Source organism: Scyliorhinus torazame, chromosome 4, assembly GCF_047496885.1.
Source record: "Scyliorhinus torazame isolate Kashiwa2021f chromosome 4, sScyTor2.1, whole genome shotgun sequence".
NCBI lineage: Eukaryota > Metazoa > Chordata > Chondrichthyes > Carcharhiniformes > Scyliorhinidae > Scyliorhinus > Scyliorhinus torazame.
The window spans coordinates 164,715,469-164,735,982 of record NC_092710.1 but is presented as its reverse complement, the minus strand read 5'-3'; the positions used below and the strand labels follow the sequence as shown (position 1 = coordinate 164,735,982).

Sequence of the window (20,514 nt, the reverse complement as noted above, 5' to 3'; positions counted from 1 at the left end):
CTACGCACGCCACCAGCTCGCGACGAGACGGCAGATCCCCGGGGAAATCGCTGGACGAATTCTACAATGCGCTGTTAATAGTGGGGAGAAACTGCAACTGCCCATCGGTTTCGGCTAATGAACACAGAGCTGCTGGTCCGAGATGCGTTCGTGGCAGGTATGCTTTCATCCCAAATTCGCCAGCGATTGCTGGAAAGAGACACACTAGGCCTCAAAGAGGCACGGGCCTTCGCGGCCTTTTTTGATGTGGCTTCACAGAACACACGCGCCCACACCCCCGACCGCGCGGCAGCCCCTTGGGCACCGTGGACCCCCGCCGCGATTGAACCCCCTGGATCCCCCGCAGGCCTGCGCTGCCAGAGCGGCAGATCACCCGGGTGGGCCCCGCTGCTACTTTTGCGGGCAGGGGAAACACCCCCGAATGCGCTGCCCGGCCCGCTCGGCCCTCTGTAAAGGGTGCGGGAAAAAGGGGCATTTTTTAGCTCTGTGCCAGGCCCGGGGGGTAGCCGCAATCTCCGGGGGAGAACTCCAAACTCAAACCCCCCAGCGATCCATGTGCGGCCAACGGACGCCGCCATCTTGGGTCCCGGACTCCATACGGGAAGGATGGCCGCTGCCATGTTGTGCTCCCCGGCAACGTGCGATCCATGGGCGGCGCCATCTTGTCCACCCCCGACCGTGTACGACCCGTGGACGCCGCCATCTTGGCTGACAACTAGGGACCCCGGGATGGACGGCCACACGGGGCCTGAAGAAAACGCCCCGATGCAGCAACTACGACTGGCTTCTGTGACCGTAGACCAGTCGCGGGCCCGAACGCTCCAAACAGCATCAACGACTATATTTATAAACGGGTACGAGACGCCCTGCCTGATCGACTCTAGGAGCACGGAGAGTTTTATACATCCCAATACGGTAAGACGCTGTTCCCTTCCGATCCACCAGAGTAATCAAAAAAAAATTCTGGCGGCGGGGTCCCATTCGGTAGAGATAAAAGGGTTCTGCATCGCGAACCTCACGGTGCAGGGGAGGGAGTTCAAAAACTACCGGCTTTACGTCCTTCCCCACCTCTGCGCTGCCACACTCCTGGAATTGGATTTTCAGTGTAATCTCCAGAGTTTAACGTTTAAATTCGGCGGCCCTATACCCCCACTCACTATCTGCAGCCTCGTGACCCTCAAGGTCGATCTGCCTTCCCTGTTCGCGAACCTCACCCGGATTGCAAACCAGTCGCCACTAGGAGCAGACGGTACAGCGCCCAGGACCGATCTTTTATCCGGTCAGAAGTCCAGCTGCTGCTGAGGGAAGGCATAATTCAGGCCAGCAATAGTCCCTGGAGAGCCCAGGTGGTAGGTGTAAAGACCGGGGAGAAGCAGAGGATGGTCGTAGACTATAGTCAAACCATCAATAGGTACACGTAGCTGGATGCGTACCCTCTCCCCCGCATATCCGACATGGTCAACCGGATTGCACAGTACAAGGTCCTTTCCACGGTGGGTCTCAAGTCCGCCTACCACCAGCTCCCCATCCGCCCGAGCGACCAAAAATACACTGCTTTCGAAGCAGATGGGCGGCTCTATCATTTTTTAAGGCTTCCATTCGGCGTCACTAACGGGGTCTCGGTCTTCCAACGGGAGATGGACCAAATGGTTGATCGGTACGGGTTGCGGGCCACGTTCCCGTATCTCGCCAACGTCACCATCTGTGGCCACGACCAGCAGGACCGCGACGCCAACCTCCACAAATTCCTCCAGCCCTGAATCTCACATACAACAAGGAAAAATGCGTGTTTAGCACCGACCGTCTAGCCATCCTCGGCATGTAGTGCGAAATAGAGTGACAGGCCAAGACCCTGAATGCATGCGCCCCCTCATGGAGTTCCCCCTCCCCCACTGCTCCAAGGCCCTGAAACGCTGCCTGGGCTTCTCTTATTACACCCAGTGGGTCCCCAACTACGCGGACAAGGCCCGTCCGCTAATCCAGTCCACGGTTTTTCCCCTGTCGACAGAGGCCCGCCAGGCCTTCAGCCGCATCAAAGCGGATATCGCAAAGGCCACGATGCACGCAATCGACGAGTCCCTCCCCTTCCAAGTCTAGAGCGATGCGTCCGACGTAGCTCTGGCGGCCACCCTCAACCAAGCAGGCAGACCCGTGGCCTTTTTTTCACGCACCCTCCACGCTTCAGAAATCCGCCACTCCTCAGTGGAAAAGGAGGCCCAGGCCATGGTGGAAGCTGGGCGGCATTGGAGGCATTACCTGGCCGGTAGGAGATTCACTCTCCTCACTGACCAACGGTCGGTTGCCTTCATGTTCGATAATGCACAGCGGGGCAAGATCAAGAACGATAAGATCTTATGGTGCAGGATCAAACTCTCCACCTATAACTATAAGATCTTGTATCGTCCCAGAAAGCTGAACGAGCCTTCCGATGCCCTATCCCACGGCACGTGTGCCAACGCACAAGTGGACCATCTCCGAACCCTCCACGAGGACCTCTGCCTCCCAGGGGTCACCCGATTCTATCACTTCGTAAAGACACGCAACCTGCCCTACTCCATCGAGGAGGTCAGGACCGCCACCAGGAACTGCCAGATCTGTGACCGTAGACCAGTGCAAGCCGCATTTCTACCGGCGAGATAAAGCGCACCTGATAAAGGCTTCCCGTCCCTTTGAGCGCCTCAGCCTGGACTTCAAAGGCCCCCTCCCCTCCACCGATCGCAACACGTACTTCCTGAACCTGATTGACGAATACTCCCGGTTCCCATTCGCCATCCCCTGTCCCGACATGACCGCGGCCACGGTCATTAGAGCCCTCGGCACCATCTTTACACTGTTCGGTTTCCCCGCCTACATACATAGCGATAGGGGGGTCCCTCCTTCATGAGCGACGAACTGCGTCAATTCCTGCTCAGCAAGGGCATCGCCTCGAGCTGGACGACCAGTTACAACCCCCGGGGGGAACGGTCAGGTAGAGAGGGAGAACGGAACGGTCTGGAAGACCGTCCTACTGGCCCTGCGGTCCAGAGGTCTCCCAGTTTCCTGTTGGCAGGATGTCCTCACGGACGCCCTCCACTCCATCCGGTCGCTGATGTGTACAACAACAAATCAAACACCTCACGAACGCCTCCTTGTCTTCCCGAGGAAGTCCTCCTCCGGAACGGCACTTCCGATGTGCGGACGCACAAATCGGACCCATTGGTCGAGGGTTCATCTGCTCCACGTGAACCCTCAATACACATACGTGGCGTACCCCGACGGCCGACAGGACACGGTCTCCCTGCGGGACCTGGCACCCGCCGGAGGCCCCCCCCCCCCAAAACACCAGTGACCCCCCTCTGGAGCCACACCCCCCCCCCCAACACCAATCACCCCCTCCCTCCCGCCGGCGCGCCCCACAGCCGCCCCCTTCCAGGGTGCATCGGTCATTCCCCCGGCCCTGAATAGGGGTATTGGAGCGGGACGAGGCATTGCGACGCTCCCAGAGACGACGGGGACCGAACCTGCGCCTGCATCACCACCGGGTCTAAGACGATCGGCGAGGACGACCAGGGCACCATTCGACTCATCGAATCAGTATAATGAAGCAAGAAATGCCTCTGTAAATAATTTTTTTCGGTTGCCCAGTAAAAGCGGCATTGTAAGTAGTTGATATCGGAGCATAGCCGCCGTGTTAGCGGCATCCTAGGTACAGACTCTGGAAACTCCTCCCACCATACGGCTCACTACCCCGCCGGGTTCCCTTTTAACAAGGGGTGAATGTGGTGGTATGTATTAGGGGTATTAAGGTACCCTGTGATGCCGAGAGGCTAATGGTGGATAGGCACTGGATCCCAATTGGATCAGCCGCCTGCTGGCTCCACCCAGTAAGGCGGAGTATAAGAGCCCGGGTTCTCCCAGCAGCTGCATTCTGTAACTGTGCTGCCGGGGAACAAGTCTGCGTAATATAGCCATCGTTCGACTCCTTCTCATCTCGTCTCGTGAGTGATTGATTGTGCTACAAAAGACAGCACAAAGGAACCAGCTAAACTCTGCACCTGGTATGCGCATCTCGACCCGTGAACCTGATTGGAGTGAAATCATGAGGACCAAGCAGGCTCACTGGTGGCATTAAAGATCAGTGAAAATGGTGTGTTGCGAAGGTTAGCTGGCGTGGGTCAGCCAGTTGTGGGTCCAGGGAAAAAAAGTTTGAAAACAATGGCCTGGTTTGTATCTCCAAGTTAGTTTAGTATAAACCTCTTTAATAACAAATGGTTTGCTATAGGTTTTGTATTGTAAGGAGTTAACATTTCAAAAAACACTTTCATATTTACCTCTTCGAATGGGAAATGCTCACAAGTTCTTACTTTTCTGAAAGAAACAAGGAATACAAATTTGTACAAGAAATCTCACATCTGCAGGGAGCACATTGGAATCAATGAATGATTTCTGCGACGCTCTATTATGTAAACACGAGTGGCAGCCTATTTACGAACAGCAAAGTTGTCATGGTCCCACATACCATAGGCTGCTCTCCCCTCTGAGAGGGAGACTGACTGGTGGCGATTTAACCTGAGGATCAGGGTAGCAGGGTGGTTAGCACTGCTGCCTCACGCAGTCAAGGTCCCACGTTCGATCCCGGCTCTGGGTCACTGTCCGTGTGGAATTTGCACATTCTCCCCACATTTGCGTGGGTTTCGCCCTCATAACCCAAAGACAGGTCATTCACCTGAGGAAGGAGCAGCGCTCCGAAAGCTAGTGACATCGAAACAAACCTGTTGGACTTTAACCTGGTGTTGTAAGACTTCGTACTGTGCTCACCCTAGTCCAACGCCGGCATCTCCACACCCAAAGATGTGCAGGGTAGGTGGTTTGGCCATGCTAAATTGCCCCTTAATTGGAAAAAAATGAATTGGGCATTCTAAATTTAAAAAAAAAAATTTAACCTGAGGATCACTAAATCTCAGGCAAGGGATAAGGTTGAGAAGGCGGGGCCTTCATGTACAGTATGGTCCCATAAAGAGTAAATGATTGACATGGTAATCTGCTCTTGAAATTGGTTAAGGGAGGACAGATAGCCAAGGCAACCAGCAGAATTCCCTATTTCTCTCAATTACGCCATGGTACCTTTCACAACTACCTGGGCAGGCTGAAAGAAATCAATCATCAAAAAGATGGTACTCTCATCAATGCAACACTCTCAGTACTGCACACAAATATCAAGCTGAATCGGGACTTCCAAAACTATTCCAGCCACAGAACCCTTTGAACTCATAAGAGTACAGACGGAACCCTGAAGAAAGATACTTATTGAAGAGTTAAACCACAAAAAACAATTATTAATGCACAATAGGTACAAACATACAAAAACTGATTTATAAAAGTTAATTTTATTTCTTATATGTATTCATTTATAATAATTTAAAAAGTTTTCTTATTTATTTGTTTTGTCATTGTAATGGAAGGAGTAATGCTCATCATTTGCTCTGGGAATATCTGCCAGTGTGCGGGATTCCGTTTTTAGACATGCATGCACACACACACACACCAACAGACTCACACCACCACACACATTCACACAAGCGTGCACCCGGCCACCTCTCAAACACACGTGTGCCCATCTCTATCTCACACACACACTGACGCATGCCTACCTCACACACATGCGCGCGCACACGGCCACCTCTCACACACAAGCGCTTGCCCACCTCTAACTCACATGCATGCGCACCTCTTACTCACACGTGTGCGTGCCCACCTCTCACTCACACATGCGCGTGACCACCAATCCTTTCACACAAGCCCGCACACAGCACTCAAATCCATACCCCCACTCTTGCACACATGCACCCCATATCCAGCTCTTGCACACAGCCCCACGTACAGCATTCGCATACACAAACACACCTTCATGCAGCCCGTGTGTGCATGCACCGCGCTCTCTCTCTCGAGTGTGTGTGCTGGTGTGTACACACACACACACACACACACACACAGAAGCACGCTCTTGCACATAAACACCCAGCTCACTCTCAGACGCACGTTCGCACATAGACATCCAACTCTGCACGCGTGCACGCACACACCTCTCTCACACACACACCCAGCTGTCTCTCGTGTGTACGCACACCCACACACGTTAAGCTCTCTCTGTCACGAACACACACACCTCCCTCTCTCCCGTGCGCGCACGCACACACACACACCCAGCTCTCTCGCGCATGTGCGTACACACACACCCCACTTCTCTCATGCGCGCTCTCTCGCGCGCATACCATCCCCATCTCTCTCCCGTGCACCCAGTTATCTCGCTCGCGCGAACACGCAAACACACAGCTCTCAATCTCTCTCGCGCACAGACATCCAGCTCTCTCCTGTACCCGCTCAGACACCCAGCTCTCTCTCTAGTGCACCCGTACACACCGAGCGCTCTCTCTCACACGCGCACACACCCAGCTCTCTCTCGTGCGTTCATGCACACCCAGCTCTCTCTCCCTCGCACGTACACACCAAGTTCTCTCTCGCACGTGCGTACACACACCCAGCTCTCTCGTGTGCACGTAAACACACACATCCAGCTCTCTGTCTCACACACGTAAACAGACACATCTCTTTCGCGCACGCACACACCCAGCTCTCTCGCGTGCATGCGCACAACACCCAGCCCCCTTGCGTGTGCACATCCAGCTCCCTTGCGTGCACACACCTAGCTCCCTCTCTCACGCATGCATACACACACACACACACTCAGCTCTCTTGTACATGCGCACGCACACACACGCTCTCTCGTGCCACGCTCACAAACCCAGCGCGCTCTCTCTCACGTGCACGCTCACACACCCAGCTCTCTCGCGTGCGCGCTCACACATCCAGCTCTCCCTCTCGCATGCGCGCACTCACCACATCCAGCTCTCTCTAGCATGCATGCACGTACCCACATACACTCCCTCTCGCACGTACGCACACAAGCTCCCAGCTCTCTTTTGTACGCACACCCTCCCATCTCTCTCGCGCAAGCGAACACACAGCTCTCGCGCACGCACGTGAACACACTGCTCTCTCGTGCACGTGCACACACAGCTCTCACGTGTACGCATGTCCACAGACACAAAGCTCTCTCGCACGTACACACATTTACACACACAGCTCTCTCTCTGTTATCTCGCTCTCTCCCAGTTATCTTGCACGCGCAAACTCGCAAACACACAGCTCTCTCTCTCTCTCGCGCACGCACAAACATCCAGGTCACTCCTGTGTCCGCTCAGACACCCAGCTCTCTCTAGCGCGCCCGTACACACCCAGCTCTCTCGCACACCCATACACACCCAGCACTCTCTCTTGCATACAACACACCCAGCTCTCTCGTGCGTGTATATACGTACACACCCAGCTCTCTCTCACATGCGCATACACACCCAGCTCTCTCTCGCATGTGCGTACACACATAGCTCTCTCTCGCACGCGTAAACAAAGAACAAAGAAATGTACAGCACAGGAACAGGCCCTTCGGCCCTCCAAGCCCGTGCCGACCATGCTGCCCGACTAAACTACAATCATCTACACTTCCTGGGTCCGTATCCCTCTATTCCCATCCTATTCATGTATTTGTCAAGATGCCCCTTAAATGTCACTATCGTCCCTGCTTCCACCACCTCCTCCGGTAGCGAGTTCCAGGCACCCACTACCCTCTGCGTAAAAAACTTGCCTCGTACATCTACTCTAAACCTTGCCCCTCTCACCTTAAACCTATGCCCCCTAGTAATTGACCCCTCTACCCTGGGGAAAAGCCTCTGACTATCCACTCTGTCTATGCCCCTCATAATTTTGTAGACCTCTATCAAGTCTCCCCTCAACCTCCTTCGTTCCAGTGAGAACAAACCGAGTTTATTCAACCGCTCCTCATAGCTAATGCCCTCCATACCAGGCAACATTCTGGTAAATCTCTTCTGCACCCTCTCTAAAGCCTTCACATCCTTCTGGTAGTGTGGCGACCAGAATTGAACACTATACTCCAAGTGTGGCCTAACTAAGATTCTATACAGCTGCAACATGACTTGCCAATTCTTATACTCAATGCCACGGCCAATGAAGGCAAGCATGCCGTATGCCTTCTTGACTACCTTCTCCACCTGTGATGTGGAGATGCCGGCGTTGGACTGGGGTGAGCACAGTACGAAGTCTTACAACACCAGGTTAAAGTCCAACAGGTTTGTTTCGATGTCACTAGCTTTCGGAGCGCTGCTCCTTCCTCAGGTGAACCTTCACCTGAGGAAGGAGCAGCGCTCCGAAAGCTAGTGACATCGAAACAAACCTGTTGGACTTTAACCTGGTGTTGTAAGACTTCGTACTGTTCTCCACCTGTGTTGCCCCTTTCAATGACCTATGGACCTGTACTCCTAGATCTCTTTGACTTTCAATACTCTTGAGGGTTCTACCATTCACTGTATATTCCCTACCTGCATTAGACCTTCCAAAATGCATTACCTCACATTTGTCCGGATTAAACTCCATCTGCCATCTCTCCGCCCAAGTCTCCAAACAATCTAAATCCTGCTGTATCCTCTGACAGTCCTCATCGCTATCCGCAATTCCACCAACCTCTGTGTCGTCTGCAAACTTACTAATCAGACCAGTTACATTTTCCTCCAAATCATTTATATATACTACAAAGAACAAAGGTCCCAGCACTGATCCCTGTGGAACACCACTGGTCACAGCCCTCCAATTAGAAAAGCATCCTTCCATTGCTACTCTCTGCCTTCTATGACCTAGCCAGTTCTGTATCCACCTTGCCAGCTCACCCTTGATCCCGTGTGACTTCACCTTTTGTACTAGTCTACCATGAGGGACCTTGTCAAAGGCCTTACTGAAGTCCATATAGACAACATCCACTGCCCTACCTGCATCAATCATCTTAGTGACCTCCTCGAAAAACTCTATCAAGTTAATGAGACACGACCTTCCCTTCACAAAACCGTGCTGCCTCTCACTAATACGTCCATTTGCTTCCAAATGGGAGTAGATCCTGTCTCGAAGAATTCTCTCCAGTAATTTCCCTACCACTGAAGTAAGGCTCACCGGCCTGTAGTTCCCTGGATTATCCTTGCTACCCTTCTTAAACAGAGGAACAACATTGGCTATTCTCCAGTCCTCCGGGACATCACCTGAAGACAGTGAGGATCCAAAGATTTCTGTCAAGGCCTCAGCAATTTCCTCTCCAGCCTCCTTCAGTATTCTGGGGTAGATCCCATCAGGCCCTGGGGACTTATCTACCTTAATATTTTTTAAGACACCCAACACCTCGTCTTTTTGGATCTCAATGTGACCCAGGCTATCTACACACCCTTCTCCAGGCTCAACATCTACCAATTTCTTCTCTTTGGTGAATACTGATGCAAAGTATTCATTTAGTACCTCGCCCATTTCCTCTGGCTCAGGAAACCAGCAAACCCACATCCAGCTCTCTCTCTCTCACGCGTGTAAACACACACATGAAGCTCACTTTCGCGCACGCACACCCAGCTCTCTCGCTTGCATGCGCACACCCAGCTCCCTTTCTCTCATGCATGCGTACTCACACACACTCAGCTCTCTTGTACATGCGCACACCCACTCCACTCTCTCGTGCCACTCTCACACACCCAGCTCTCTCTCGCATGCGCGCTCACACACCCAGCTTCCCTCTCATGCTCGCACTCACACCCAACCCTCCCTCTAGCGTGTATGCGCGCGCACACACACTCCCTCTCGCACAAACTCCCAGCTCTTTCACACGCAAGCAAATACACAGCTCTCGCGCTCATGCACATGAACACACCGCTCTCTCATGCACACACAGCTCTCACGTGTACACATATGCAGACACACAGCTCTCTCGCACGCGTGTGCACACAGTTCTCTCTCTCGCACGCACATCTTCCCAGCTTTCTCACACACGCAAACAGACAGCTCTCGTGTGCACACACACACACACAGCTCTTTCTCGGGAGCACTCGCAGACACCCAGCTCTCTCTTGCGCGCGTGCTCAGTCCCACCTCACTCCCAGGTCTTGCACGCGCATGCACACCCAGATCTCACATGCACACGTACACCCAACTCTCTTGTGTGCGCGCGCACACACCCAGCTCTCTCACGCACATGCACCCAGCTCTCCCTCTCGCTCTCTTTTTTCTCATGCGTACGTACACACACAGCTTACTCTCTTTCTCTCCCTTTTTCTCACGTGTATGTGCACACCCAGCTCTCTCTCATGTGTATGAACACATACAGCTCTCAGCTCGCTCATGCGTCCGTACACACCGAGCTCTCACGCGTATGTACACACCCACCTCTCTCTCACGCGTACGTACACACTCAGCTCTGTCTCACGCGTGTGTACACACCAAGCCCTCTCTCGTGCGTATGTATACACCCAGTTCTCTCTCACGTGCGTACGTACACATCCAGTGCTCTCTCTTGCACGTGCGTACACACCCAGCTCTCTCTCGCACACGTGTACACACACCCAGCTCTCTCTCACACACATGTACGCACACCCAGCTCCCTTTCTCTCATGCATGCGTACTCACACACACTCAGCTCTCTTGCACATGCGCACACCCACTCCACTCTCTCGTGCCACTCTCACACACCCAGCTCTCTCTCGCATGCGTGCTCACACACCCAGCTTCTCTCTCGTGCTCGCACTCGCACCCAACCCTCCCTCTAGCGTGCATGCGCGCACACACACATACACACACTCCCTCTCGCACGTACGCGCAAACTCCCAGCTCTTTCGCACGCACACCCTCCCATCTCTCACGCAAGCAAATACACAGCTCTCGCGCTCATGCACATGAACACACCGCTCTCTCATGTGTACATGTGCACAGACACACAGCTCTCTCGCACGCGCGTGCACAGAGTTCTCTCTCTTGCACGCACATCTTCCCAGCTTTCTCACACACGCAAACAGACAGCTCTCTCGTGCACACACACACACACAGCTCTTTCTCGGGAGCACTCGCAGACACCCAGCTCTCTCTTTCGCGCGTGCTCAGCCCCACCTCACTCCCAGGTCTTGCACGCGCATGCACACAGATCTCACATGCACACGTACACCCAACTCTCTTGTGCGCGCACACACACACCCAGCTCTCTCACACACATGCACCCAGCTCTCTCTCTCAAGCGCGCGTGCACACACAATCACATGCGCACACATACACAGTTCTCTCACGTGCACTCTCCCAGCTATTTCACTCGCGCGAACATGCAAACACACAGCTCTCTCTCTCTCGCACGCAGACATCCACCTCTCTCCTGTGCACATTCAGACACCCAGCTCTCTCTCTCTCACGTGCCCGTACACACCAAGCGCGCTCTCTCTCCCTCATGCACGCATACGTACACACAGCTCTCTCTCTTGCGCGCGGCATACGTACGCACCCAGCTCTCTACGTACACACCCAGCTCTCTCTCTCACGCGTACGTACACACCCAGCTCTCCCTCTCTCTCTCGTTTCTTCTCATGCGTACGTACACACACGGCTCACTCTCTTTCTCTCCCTTTTTCTCACGTGTATGTGCACACCCAGCTCTCTCTCATGTGCATGAACACATACAGCTCTCAGCTCTTTCTCATGCGTCCGTACACACCCAGCTCTCACGCGTATGTACACACCCAGCTCTCTCTCACGTGTACGTATACACCCAGTTCTCTCTCACATGCGTACGTACACATCCAGTGCTCTCTCTTGCACGTGCGTACACACCCAGCTCTCTCTCGCACACGTGTACACACACCCAGCTCTCTCACACACGTGTATGCACACCCAGCTCTCTCTCGCGCACGCATCCAGCTCTCTTTCACATACACCCAGCTCTCTCGCGCATGCGCATACACCTCCAGCTCTCCTGCGTGCATGCATGCGCACACCCAGCTCCCTCTCTCTCACACAGGCGCACACACACTCAGCTCTCTTGCGCATGCGCACACACTCAGCTCTCTTGTGCATGCGCACACACACTCAGCTCTCTTGTGCATGTGCATGCGCACACACACTCAGCTCTCGTGCATGCGCACACACTCAGCTCTCTAGTGCATGCGCACACATACATCCAGCTCTCTCTCGCGTGCACACACGCACTCCCAGCTTCATCTCGCGCGCATGCACACAAATCCCCGGCTCTCTTTCGCACGCACACTTTCCCATCTTTCTCGAGCACGCACACACAGCCCTCTCTCATGCGCACACGCAGACATCCAGCTCTCTCGTGTTCGCGTGCAACCACCTGCCCAATAAACCCAGCTCTCGCACACGCATGCAGAGATACACACCCAGCTCATTTGTGCATGCGTGCACATGCACACCCAGCTCTCTCGTGCGCGCGGGCAGACACATAGGTCTCTCGCGTGTACACACATATACACACACACCTGTCTCTCTCGCACGTGCACACACATAGCTCTCTCACAGACCTTCTATACTTTCTTGCACACGCGAACAGACAGCTCTCTCGTGCACGCACATAGCACTTTCCCGCGCACTCATAGTCATCCAGCACTCTCTTGCGCGTGCACCCCCCACCCACACTCCCAGCTCTTGCACGCTCATGCACACATACACACCGAGATCTCATGTGCGCACGCACACCCAGCTCTCGCACTCACACACACCCCCAGCTTTCTCTTGCGCACACACTCTCTCTCTCTCGCACGCATACATATGCCCAGTGCTCTCGCCGCACATGCACACGCCCAGTTCTCTCACTTGCGCGCACGCACACACAGCTCTCTCAGGCGCGAGCAAACACACCCAGCTCTCTCGCACGCACTCACCCAGCTCTCTCCCTCTCACTCGAGCGCGCGCGCACACAGCTCTTGCTCACACGTACACCCAGCTCTCGCTCGCTCGAGCTCGCACACACACACCGAGCTCTCTCGCGAGCATGCACACATCCAGCTCCCTTGTTCGCACACAGCTTCCTTGCAGGCACACACACACACTCATACCCAGCTCCCTCACACGCACACCCAGCTCCCTCGTGAGTGAGTGCGCACGCACACACACCCAGCTTTCTGGCACACATACGCACACACCCAGCTCTCTGTCGCTCTCTCTCTCTCGGGCGCACGCACACACACACAGCTCTTGCGCACATATACACCCAGCTATCTCATGCGCGCACACACAACCAGCTTTCTCTCGCACGCACACTCTCCCAGTTATCTCACTCGCGCGAACACGCAAACACACAGCTCTCTCTCTTTCGCTCTCTTGCAAGCAGACATCCAGCTCTCGCCCGTGCGCACACAGACACCCAGTTCTCTCACGCCCGCTTACGTACATACACACCCAGCTCTCTCTCTCGCGCGCACGCGTACGCGTACGTACCCAGCTCTCTCGCGCATGTGTACGTACACACCCCTTTCTCTCTCTCTCGCACACGCATGCCTATGTACACACCCAGCACTCTCGCGCACACGCACATATGTACACACCCAGCTCTCTCGCGCACGCTTACGTACACACCCAGCTCTCTCTCTCGCACGTACTTACACACCCAGCACTGTCTCACACGTACATACCCACCAAGCTCTCTCTCACATGCGTGTACACACACACTGCTCTCTCGCATGCGTGTACACATCCAGCTCTCTCTCGCACACGCACACACCCAGCTCTCTCTCGCGCACGTGCATACATCCCCCCAGCTCCCTTGCGTGTATGTGTGCGCACACCCAGCTCCCTCTCTCTCACACATGTGCGCGCACACACACACTCCGCTCTCTTGCGCATGCGCACACAAATACCCAGCTCTCTCTCTCTTTAGAGAGGGAGAGAGTGCACACACATTCCCAGCTCCCTCTCGCGCACACAAACCCCCAGCTCTCTTTTACACGCACACCTTCCCATCTCTCACGCACGCGAACACACAGCTCTCTCTCATGCGTACACGCAGACATCCAGGTCTCTCGCGTATGTGCGCAACCACCTGACCCACACACCCAGCTCTCGCACACGCATGCACAGATACACACTCAGCTCGTTTGTGCATGCGTACACGTGCACACCCAGCCCTCTCGTACGTGCGCAGACACATAGCTCTCGCGCGTACACACATATGCATACACGGCTCTCTCTCTCTCGCACGCGCGCACACACAGCGGTCCATCTCACAAGCACACCTTCCATGCTTTCTTGCACACGCACAGACAGCTCTCTCGTGCATGCACACACAGCACTTTCTCGCGCGCAGTCGCAGACATCCAGCTCTCTCGCGCGCACCCCCCACCCAAACTCCCAGCTCTTGCACGCGCAAGCACATCCGCACTCTCTCTCGCACATGCACTCAGCTCTCTTGCATGCATTCATATGCCCAGTGCTCTCGCCACACATGCACACACCCAGTTCTCACTTGCGCACACACACAGCTCTCTCTCGAGCGCGCGCACACACACACATACAGCCAGCTCACATGCGCACACACACCCAACTCCCTTGCTCACACATAGCTTCCTTGCATGCATGTACACACCCAGCTCCCTCGCACGCACACACACCCAGCTCCCTTGCACGCACACACACACATACACCCAGCTGCCTCGCATGCACACACATACCCAGCTCCTTCGCACGCACAAACATACACCCAGCTCTCTCGCACACGCATTTTCGCATAGGAGGCTCTGGAAGGACTATGTCAATATTACAGTTTAGAGATAAGTTTGTTTACTTCAGTAGAATATTTTGGCAACGCTCAATACTGCTGCAGAAACACTGAGTCATGGAGGACATATGCAAACTGCTTTCTTGGCAATCTTCAGAAAAGATAAGTTAATAATTTTGTTTGCATACAATATGGCACAACGTTTTACCAGAAGGAAATACATATTTACATAACGGATAATTCTTTATATTTCATTAGGATACATTTAGCACCAGGGTGGCTTGTAGAATAATTTTATGCTGTGTTTTTAAAAAAATACTGATGCTTCTTAGGACATGAAATGTCCTACTAATCCAACACAACTAAGTAGCTGGAAGGATATTTGAAACATATTGAATAATTTGATTAATGAGCTTCATGAGTGAATGAAAAGTGGCAGGTGAATGGGTAGACAATCGGATTAACTGTTAGGCAGGCAACTCACTGAATACCGTGGTGTTGTATAATATCTATTTTAACATGTATGGGAACTGATATGAAAAAAGTCATTTAAATAACTTATACTTTAGGAGATCTCTCAATGCTGCAGCGTGTACACTACAGCATAAACGTACTTACTTTTTGATGTTGCTCTCTACCAAGCTGATTTTCCTCAGCCGCTCTGCCTGATGCCAATCACAAGGGCACAGATTGTCATTTCCATGCAGTAAACAGCACTTATTATTTGCACACAATTGGCAGCCCTTGTTTGCATGCTCCCTAGCTAATCCTATATGGAACACAATAGAAAAATGTGCAATTCATATTTTGTAATAAAACTAAAAGATGGACAGCATGATTACGCTATGGTTTATACATTTTCATTATGCAGTTACTTCAGGCATTAGCAATTTAAGTCCACAATCTGGAATTTTCTCCATGAACTCCTCAGTTTCTCTCTTTTAAGATTGTTCTTAATTCACACTCCTTTCAATGGTTGACCTGCTAGTCTCCTTCTTCACCTCAGTGCCATTTTTGTCTGATTATGCCCCAGTAAAGCATTTTGGAACATTTTTCTAAATTGTTTTTGCTCAAAGTAGCTGAAACAAAATAACTGGAAAATTTCTTGGGTTTCAGTCCATGAAACCATAAATAATAGATGGATTTTACATTCTCCCAGTGGGTTTGATATTTAAAATCCAGCAGGTGGCCTTTATGTCTTCTATTTGCCATTTCCAGCCAGTCTAAAATTTTACATGGGGCAGGGAGGTTGTGGGTCGCATGCCCAGTCTTAGGCTATTGAGTCCTTTAAATAGTTAATTAATGGCCACTCAAGGGCTTTACCCCATCTGTTTTATTTTACTCATGGCATTGGGAGGCCCGCACCATGCTGGCAGCCTGATTTCTGTAGGCTAGTGTTGGGCCAGACAGGCAGAAGATCCTTAGCTTACTTCTTGACCCATCAAAGGTACCCCTTCTTAACACTTGCCCCAGGCCATGGCCCCTTTGCCAAGGCCATGATTCAAGAATTACATGGGTTCCTTGGTGTGGCGGGACTACCTGGCCACCCGTCCCCACTGTGCAGACTAAGAGCTGTCAACCATCCAATTGATCAGCAGCTCTCTTAAAGTGGGACTTCCTCCTGATAAAGGGGTGGAACTCTCACTTTAAAGCAATTAACATTCAATTTCCGCATGGCAACCATCTGCAAACAGGTATCCATACACAGTGATGTGTATGTCTAAGATGTTTCAACTCAAGCTCACTGCAATTGTATCCAATTTACATTGTATCTGCATAATGTTTTGGGCCAGGGTTTTGAAAGCTCCAAAGTATTTTATGAAGTTCACCTGACCTATAACTGTTTATTGGCTAGGATGAGCAGAAGAGCCTGCCTTTCAGGTGTTAGTCAACAGGCTTCTTAGGCGGTTTTAATTAAAAAAAAAAAACTTTATTCTAGGAATTTAGCTAACATCTGTATAAACACACACAGCAAGATTTTTTTAATCAACTACACACATAAATACCTGACACAGCTACAGTAATCTATGTATAACCTTTAATGAATAGAACCTTAACTGTTCCAATTCAATAACAAGATCCCATAAACCAAAAACCCTTTTTTACCAAAACAGCAGGTAAGTATAGTCATTGGGTTTCTTCCTTGGAATAACTCTTTAAAATTGAAAATAGAGAGACAGGCCAAAATACTTCTCTGTCTGAGTCTACAGCAGCCAAATGTGAAAACAAAAGTAAAAAAACTCAACAGAGCACAAACCAGCTCCAAAACTCAAAGCGAAAGTAAAAACTCACAAATCCACAGCTCAGCTCCACCCACAATGACATCACTGAAGCCATGTGATAAGACAAAAACCTTTCTTAAAGGGACCCTCCCATGACAATAATTATCAGTTTACACTAGAACTGATCAGTATGGAAAAGTGGAAAGGTGTACTTTTTGTACAATTGACTCCTCAGCACAAAATTTCCAGAATTTCCATCATGACAATCTCACTCAGACGGGTTATCCACAGAATGGTTGTGAAGGTAAAGTATTTTTGTATAGCAGCTGGTACATGAATTAAGAGGAAAATTGCTCTTGTTCTTCTGCAGTAACGTTGTATACCGATTTGTTAAAATAAGTTTTGATGCATCACCCATTAACTTTAGTCACAGAAAGTGCTTTACACTACAACAAAGCTGTACTGTTTGGGGCAGCTTGAAGCGAACAAAATATGGGTAACCACTCCATTTTCCAATATTTGCACCTCCTGATAATTTCCTTAGTTAAGCAGATTATTTGAATCACAGCATCTAACAGACTTATTTTTACACTTGTAAACTTATGGAGCCTGAAAATTTTCTGGGCTTTACTTGAATTTTTTTTTGTTGTAAGCCTTTAAATCTGGATTTCACAAGAATTCTATGTAGTGTTTTGAAGAGCATATTAAATGGAGAGCTGGCTACCTGGGTGTTGGCACACTGAACAATGTGCTTTCTTTTCAACAGCTGTTTCATGAGAAGCAACATTCTCAAACTCTAGTTTCCAGAGTTTGAACCTAGAAAGATTAACAACAGTCACTTTCTTGCACATTTTGACTTTTCTTTTTGCTGTCACTAATTGGAATCAGTAAATACAAAATATTGAATCTTTATTGACTTGCCCATATCAGCCTTCAAAATCAGGCTGAAAATTCACTGTAAAGATTTTTGTAAACTGAGGGAAGATTTTTAGAAAAAAGGAAAGCCCTCCACATGTTTAAAATGGGAAGCAGGAACATGGAGACATGAAGAAAGTAGAACATTTTTGAAGCTAAAATAGCGAGAAAATAGCTACATTAAACGTTTATTACCTAGAATAACTGGACAATGTGGATGAGAGAGGAGAAAGAAAGGGGATGGAATCATGAACACAGGTAAAGCATCATTTTATATATAATTGTAGTTTATCCATTTACTTTCACAGTTTTTGGCTGTCATGTTTTTGAAGAAGTTATTGATGTTTGGGTAGCCTTACTGTATTATTCATGTTATTTCAGCAAACAAAAGAACAGGTGATCAGGGAGACAAGGGATATTATTTTACCTCTGAAGAAGGCTCTGTCCATTCATCGTCTCAACCAACCTCAAAGCTTGTTCCTTCCCAACCCCTGGAACTCCCTAGAATCAGAAATAAAAAACGTATATAAAAAAAACAAAACTTATGAATACTTACATTTTCTTTTAAAAACTTAAAAATACTCAAGAGAAAAGCACAATTAAGAGATATATTAACAACCAATAAACTCAGATTTAATGACAATTGGGGACAATTTTAAATCTAGTTGTATCAAATTATTTAACCATTTTGCAGTGTATGCTATTACTAGAAACGATATTAGAATCTTTATCAACATCAGTGAAGGTTTTCTAATACAATAGAATGTTTTCCCAACACACTGAAGTCACTCTTCACTAACAAGTAGTCATTTCAGTTCTATTTTAAAATCTTCCATTACTGTTGTCCCACATCCTACTGATATTCGATTATTACAACTCGATGATGTATGCTTAGAAAATAAGTTGCCTAAATTTCTTAATTTCTTTTGATATGCTTAACTATAAACCGAATCTCTTAGTCACCCAAGTCATTTATTGAAAATTACAACAGTGACTCCAACACCAATGCAAACAACCAATTTCATCTCCAATACCTCCCCACACAAGCATCTAACTTCCATGCTTCACATTGGTCAAACAAATTCATAAGGACACTACATGTACTTCAAATTGTGTTTATCTTTTAATTTTAATTTAATTTCACTGATTGGGCTGAAGGATCAATGTTAAAACATACAAGTGCAACATACCGCATTTCACTATTACTATATCCACAACTTTACCTTTGGCAAGTAATCGCAGCCAAGCAAAATTGCAAAACCAATCAGTACATCTCGGTCAAGGCCCAATTTGGATTTAATTACCGACATTTCATAGCAGTCCACATGAGGGTCCTATTAAGGAAAAAGAAAACAAATATAAAATGGTTTATATCATTCCTTGGGGGCAGAGATGAGAGTTGTGGAAATGAAAGATCTGGGGCAAGATTCTCCGTTTGGAAGACTGTACTTCCGCCAGAGTTGAACTGAACCTGATCAGGAAGCGATTCCCAATCTTTCCCATGCAAATTTATGCATAGCGAGGATTGCGAGGGATTCTGCTTCCGGGCCGCCATTTTGAGCAGGTAGCCTGATAGCGACGTCCGACAACTGCCTTCCCCCCTCACCTCTTTCATCGCAATTCAGTCCTCCACCCCCAGATTTTCTGGGTTCCCTCCTACCCACTGTACGGGGATGACCTGCCCTGTTCCCACAGAGACACCCCCCCTCCAGAAAAGTGATCCCGGTCAGGATGATCCCAGCAAAAAGACCCCTGTCAGGAACCCCCCCCCCCCAGAAGAGAGGCCCGTGTCAAGAAGCCTTGAATAAGAGATGCCGCTGTCAAGAAGCCCTGCAGAAGAGAGGTCCCTGTTAGGAAGCCCACTAGAAGAGAGACCCTTGTCTGCAAGTTAGAGCGCAGCTCAGGCAGAGGCAGCGAAAAAAACTACTGCTTTAACACACATTTGCCAGCTCAGACACAGGAAGCAGCACTTGTTAATTCCTGAAACGAGAAAACCAGTCAGCTGCAGGTATTTGATCTGCAAGCCATTCATTTTTACGGAGCTGTGATTGACAGGCTCCACATACCCCTGATGTCAGCATTGTTCCATTCATCTTCTTTCACAGTTGAGTAAACATCAAGCTTTAATTGACAGTTCCCGGACCACATCAAACAGAATTTAGTGCTTTCCAATCAACTTCCTTCAAGATTGAGTGATTTTGAAGTGGTCAGCTGGAAAATGACAGCACTTAACTCTGTTTGAAGTAGTCTAGGAGCTATCAATCAAAGCTTGATGTTTATAAACATTGCAGCTAGAACATTTTAGTCACAGTCTGTGCGGAGTCTGCACATTCTCCCCGTGTGTGCGTGGGTTTCCTCCGGTTTCCTCCCACAGTCCAAAGATGTGCGGGTTAGGTGGATTGGCCATGCTAAATTGCCCATAGTGTCCAAAAATTGCCCTTAGTGTTGGGTGGGGTTACTGGGTTATGGGGATTAGGTGGGGTTACTGGGTTATGGGGATAGGGTGGAGGTGTTGACCTTGAGTATGGTGCTCTTTCCAAGAGCCAGTGCAGACTCGATGGGCCGAATGGCCTCCTTCTGCACTGTAAATTCTATGATAATCTACGATTTCAGAGTTACTCCATGAGGGAAGATGAATGTAACAATGCTGACAACTGGGATGTGTGGAAGCTGTCAATCACAGCCTTGTAAAATCAATATCAAAGAGAAATGAATGAATGGCTCGCAGATCAAAGATCTGAGGGGGTT

At 50.1% G+C, this 20,514-nt stretch overlaps 1 protein-coding gene across 5 annotated transcripts in view; it reads right to left on the bottom strand.

Annotated features, from left to right (window-relative positions):
• LOC140410572 (flap endonuclease GEN homolog 1) overlaps positions 1-20,514 on the bottom strand; it is a 79,137-nt gene that overhangs the window by 20,251 nt on the left and 38,372 nt on the right. For all 5 annotated transcript variants that reach the window (XM_072498835.1, XM_072498834.1, XM_072498837.1 and 2 more), the window contains 5 exons: positions 18,990-19,100; positions 18,194-18,267; positions 17,576-17,667; positions 15,248-15,398; positions 4,311-4,347 (listed from right to left, as the gene is read on the bottom strand). In XM_072498835.1, coding sequence (XP_072354936.1) covers positions 4,311-4,347; positions 15,248-15,398; positions 17,576-17,667; positions 18,194-18,267; positions 18,990-19,100 — 465 coding nt within the window. The remainder of the gene's footprint in view (positions 1-4,310; positions 4,348-15,247; positions 15,399-17,575; positions 17,668-18,193; positions 18,268-18,989; positions 19,101-20,514) is intronic.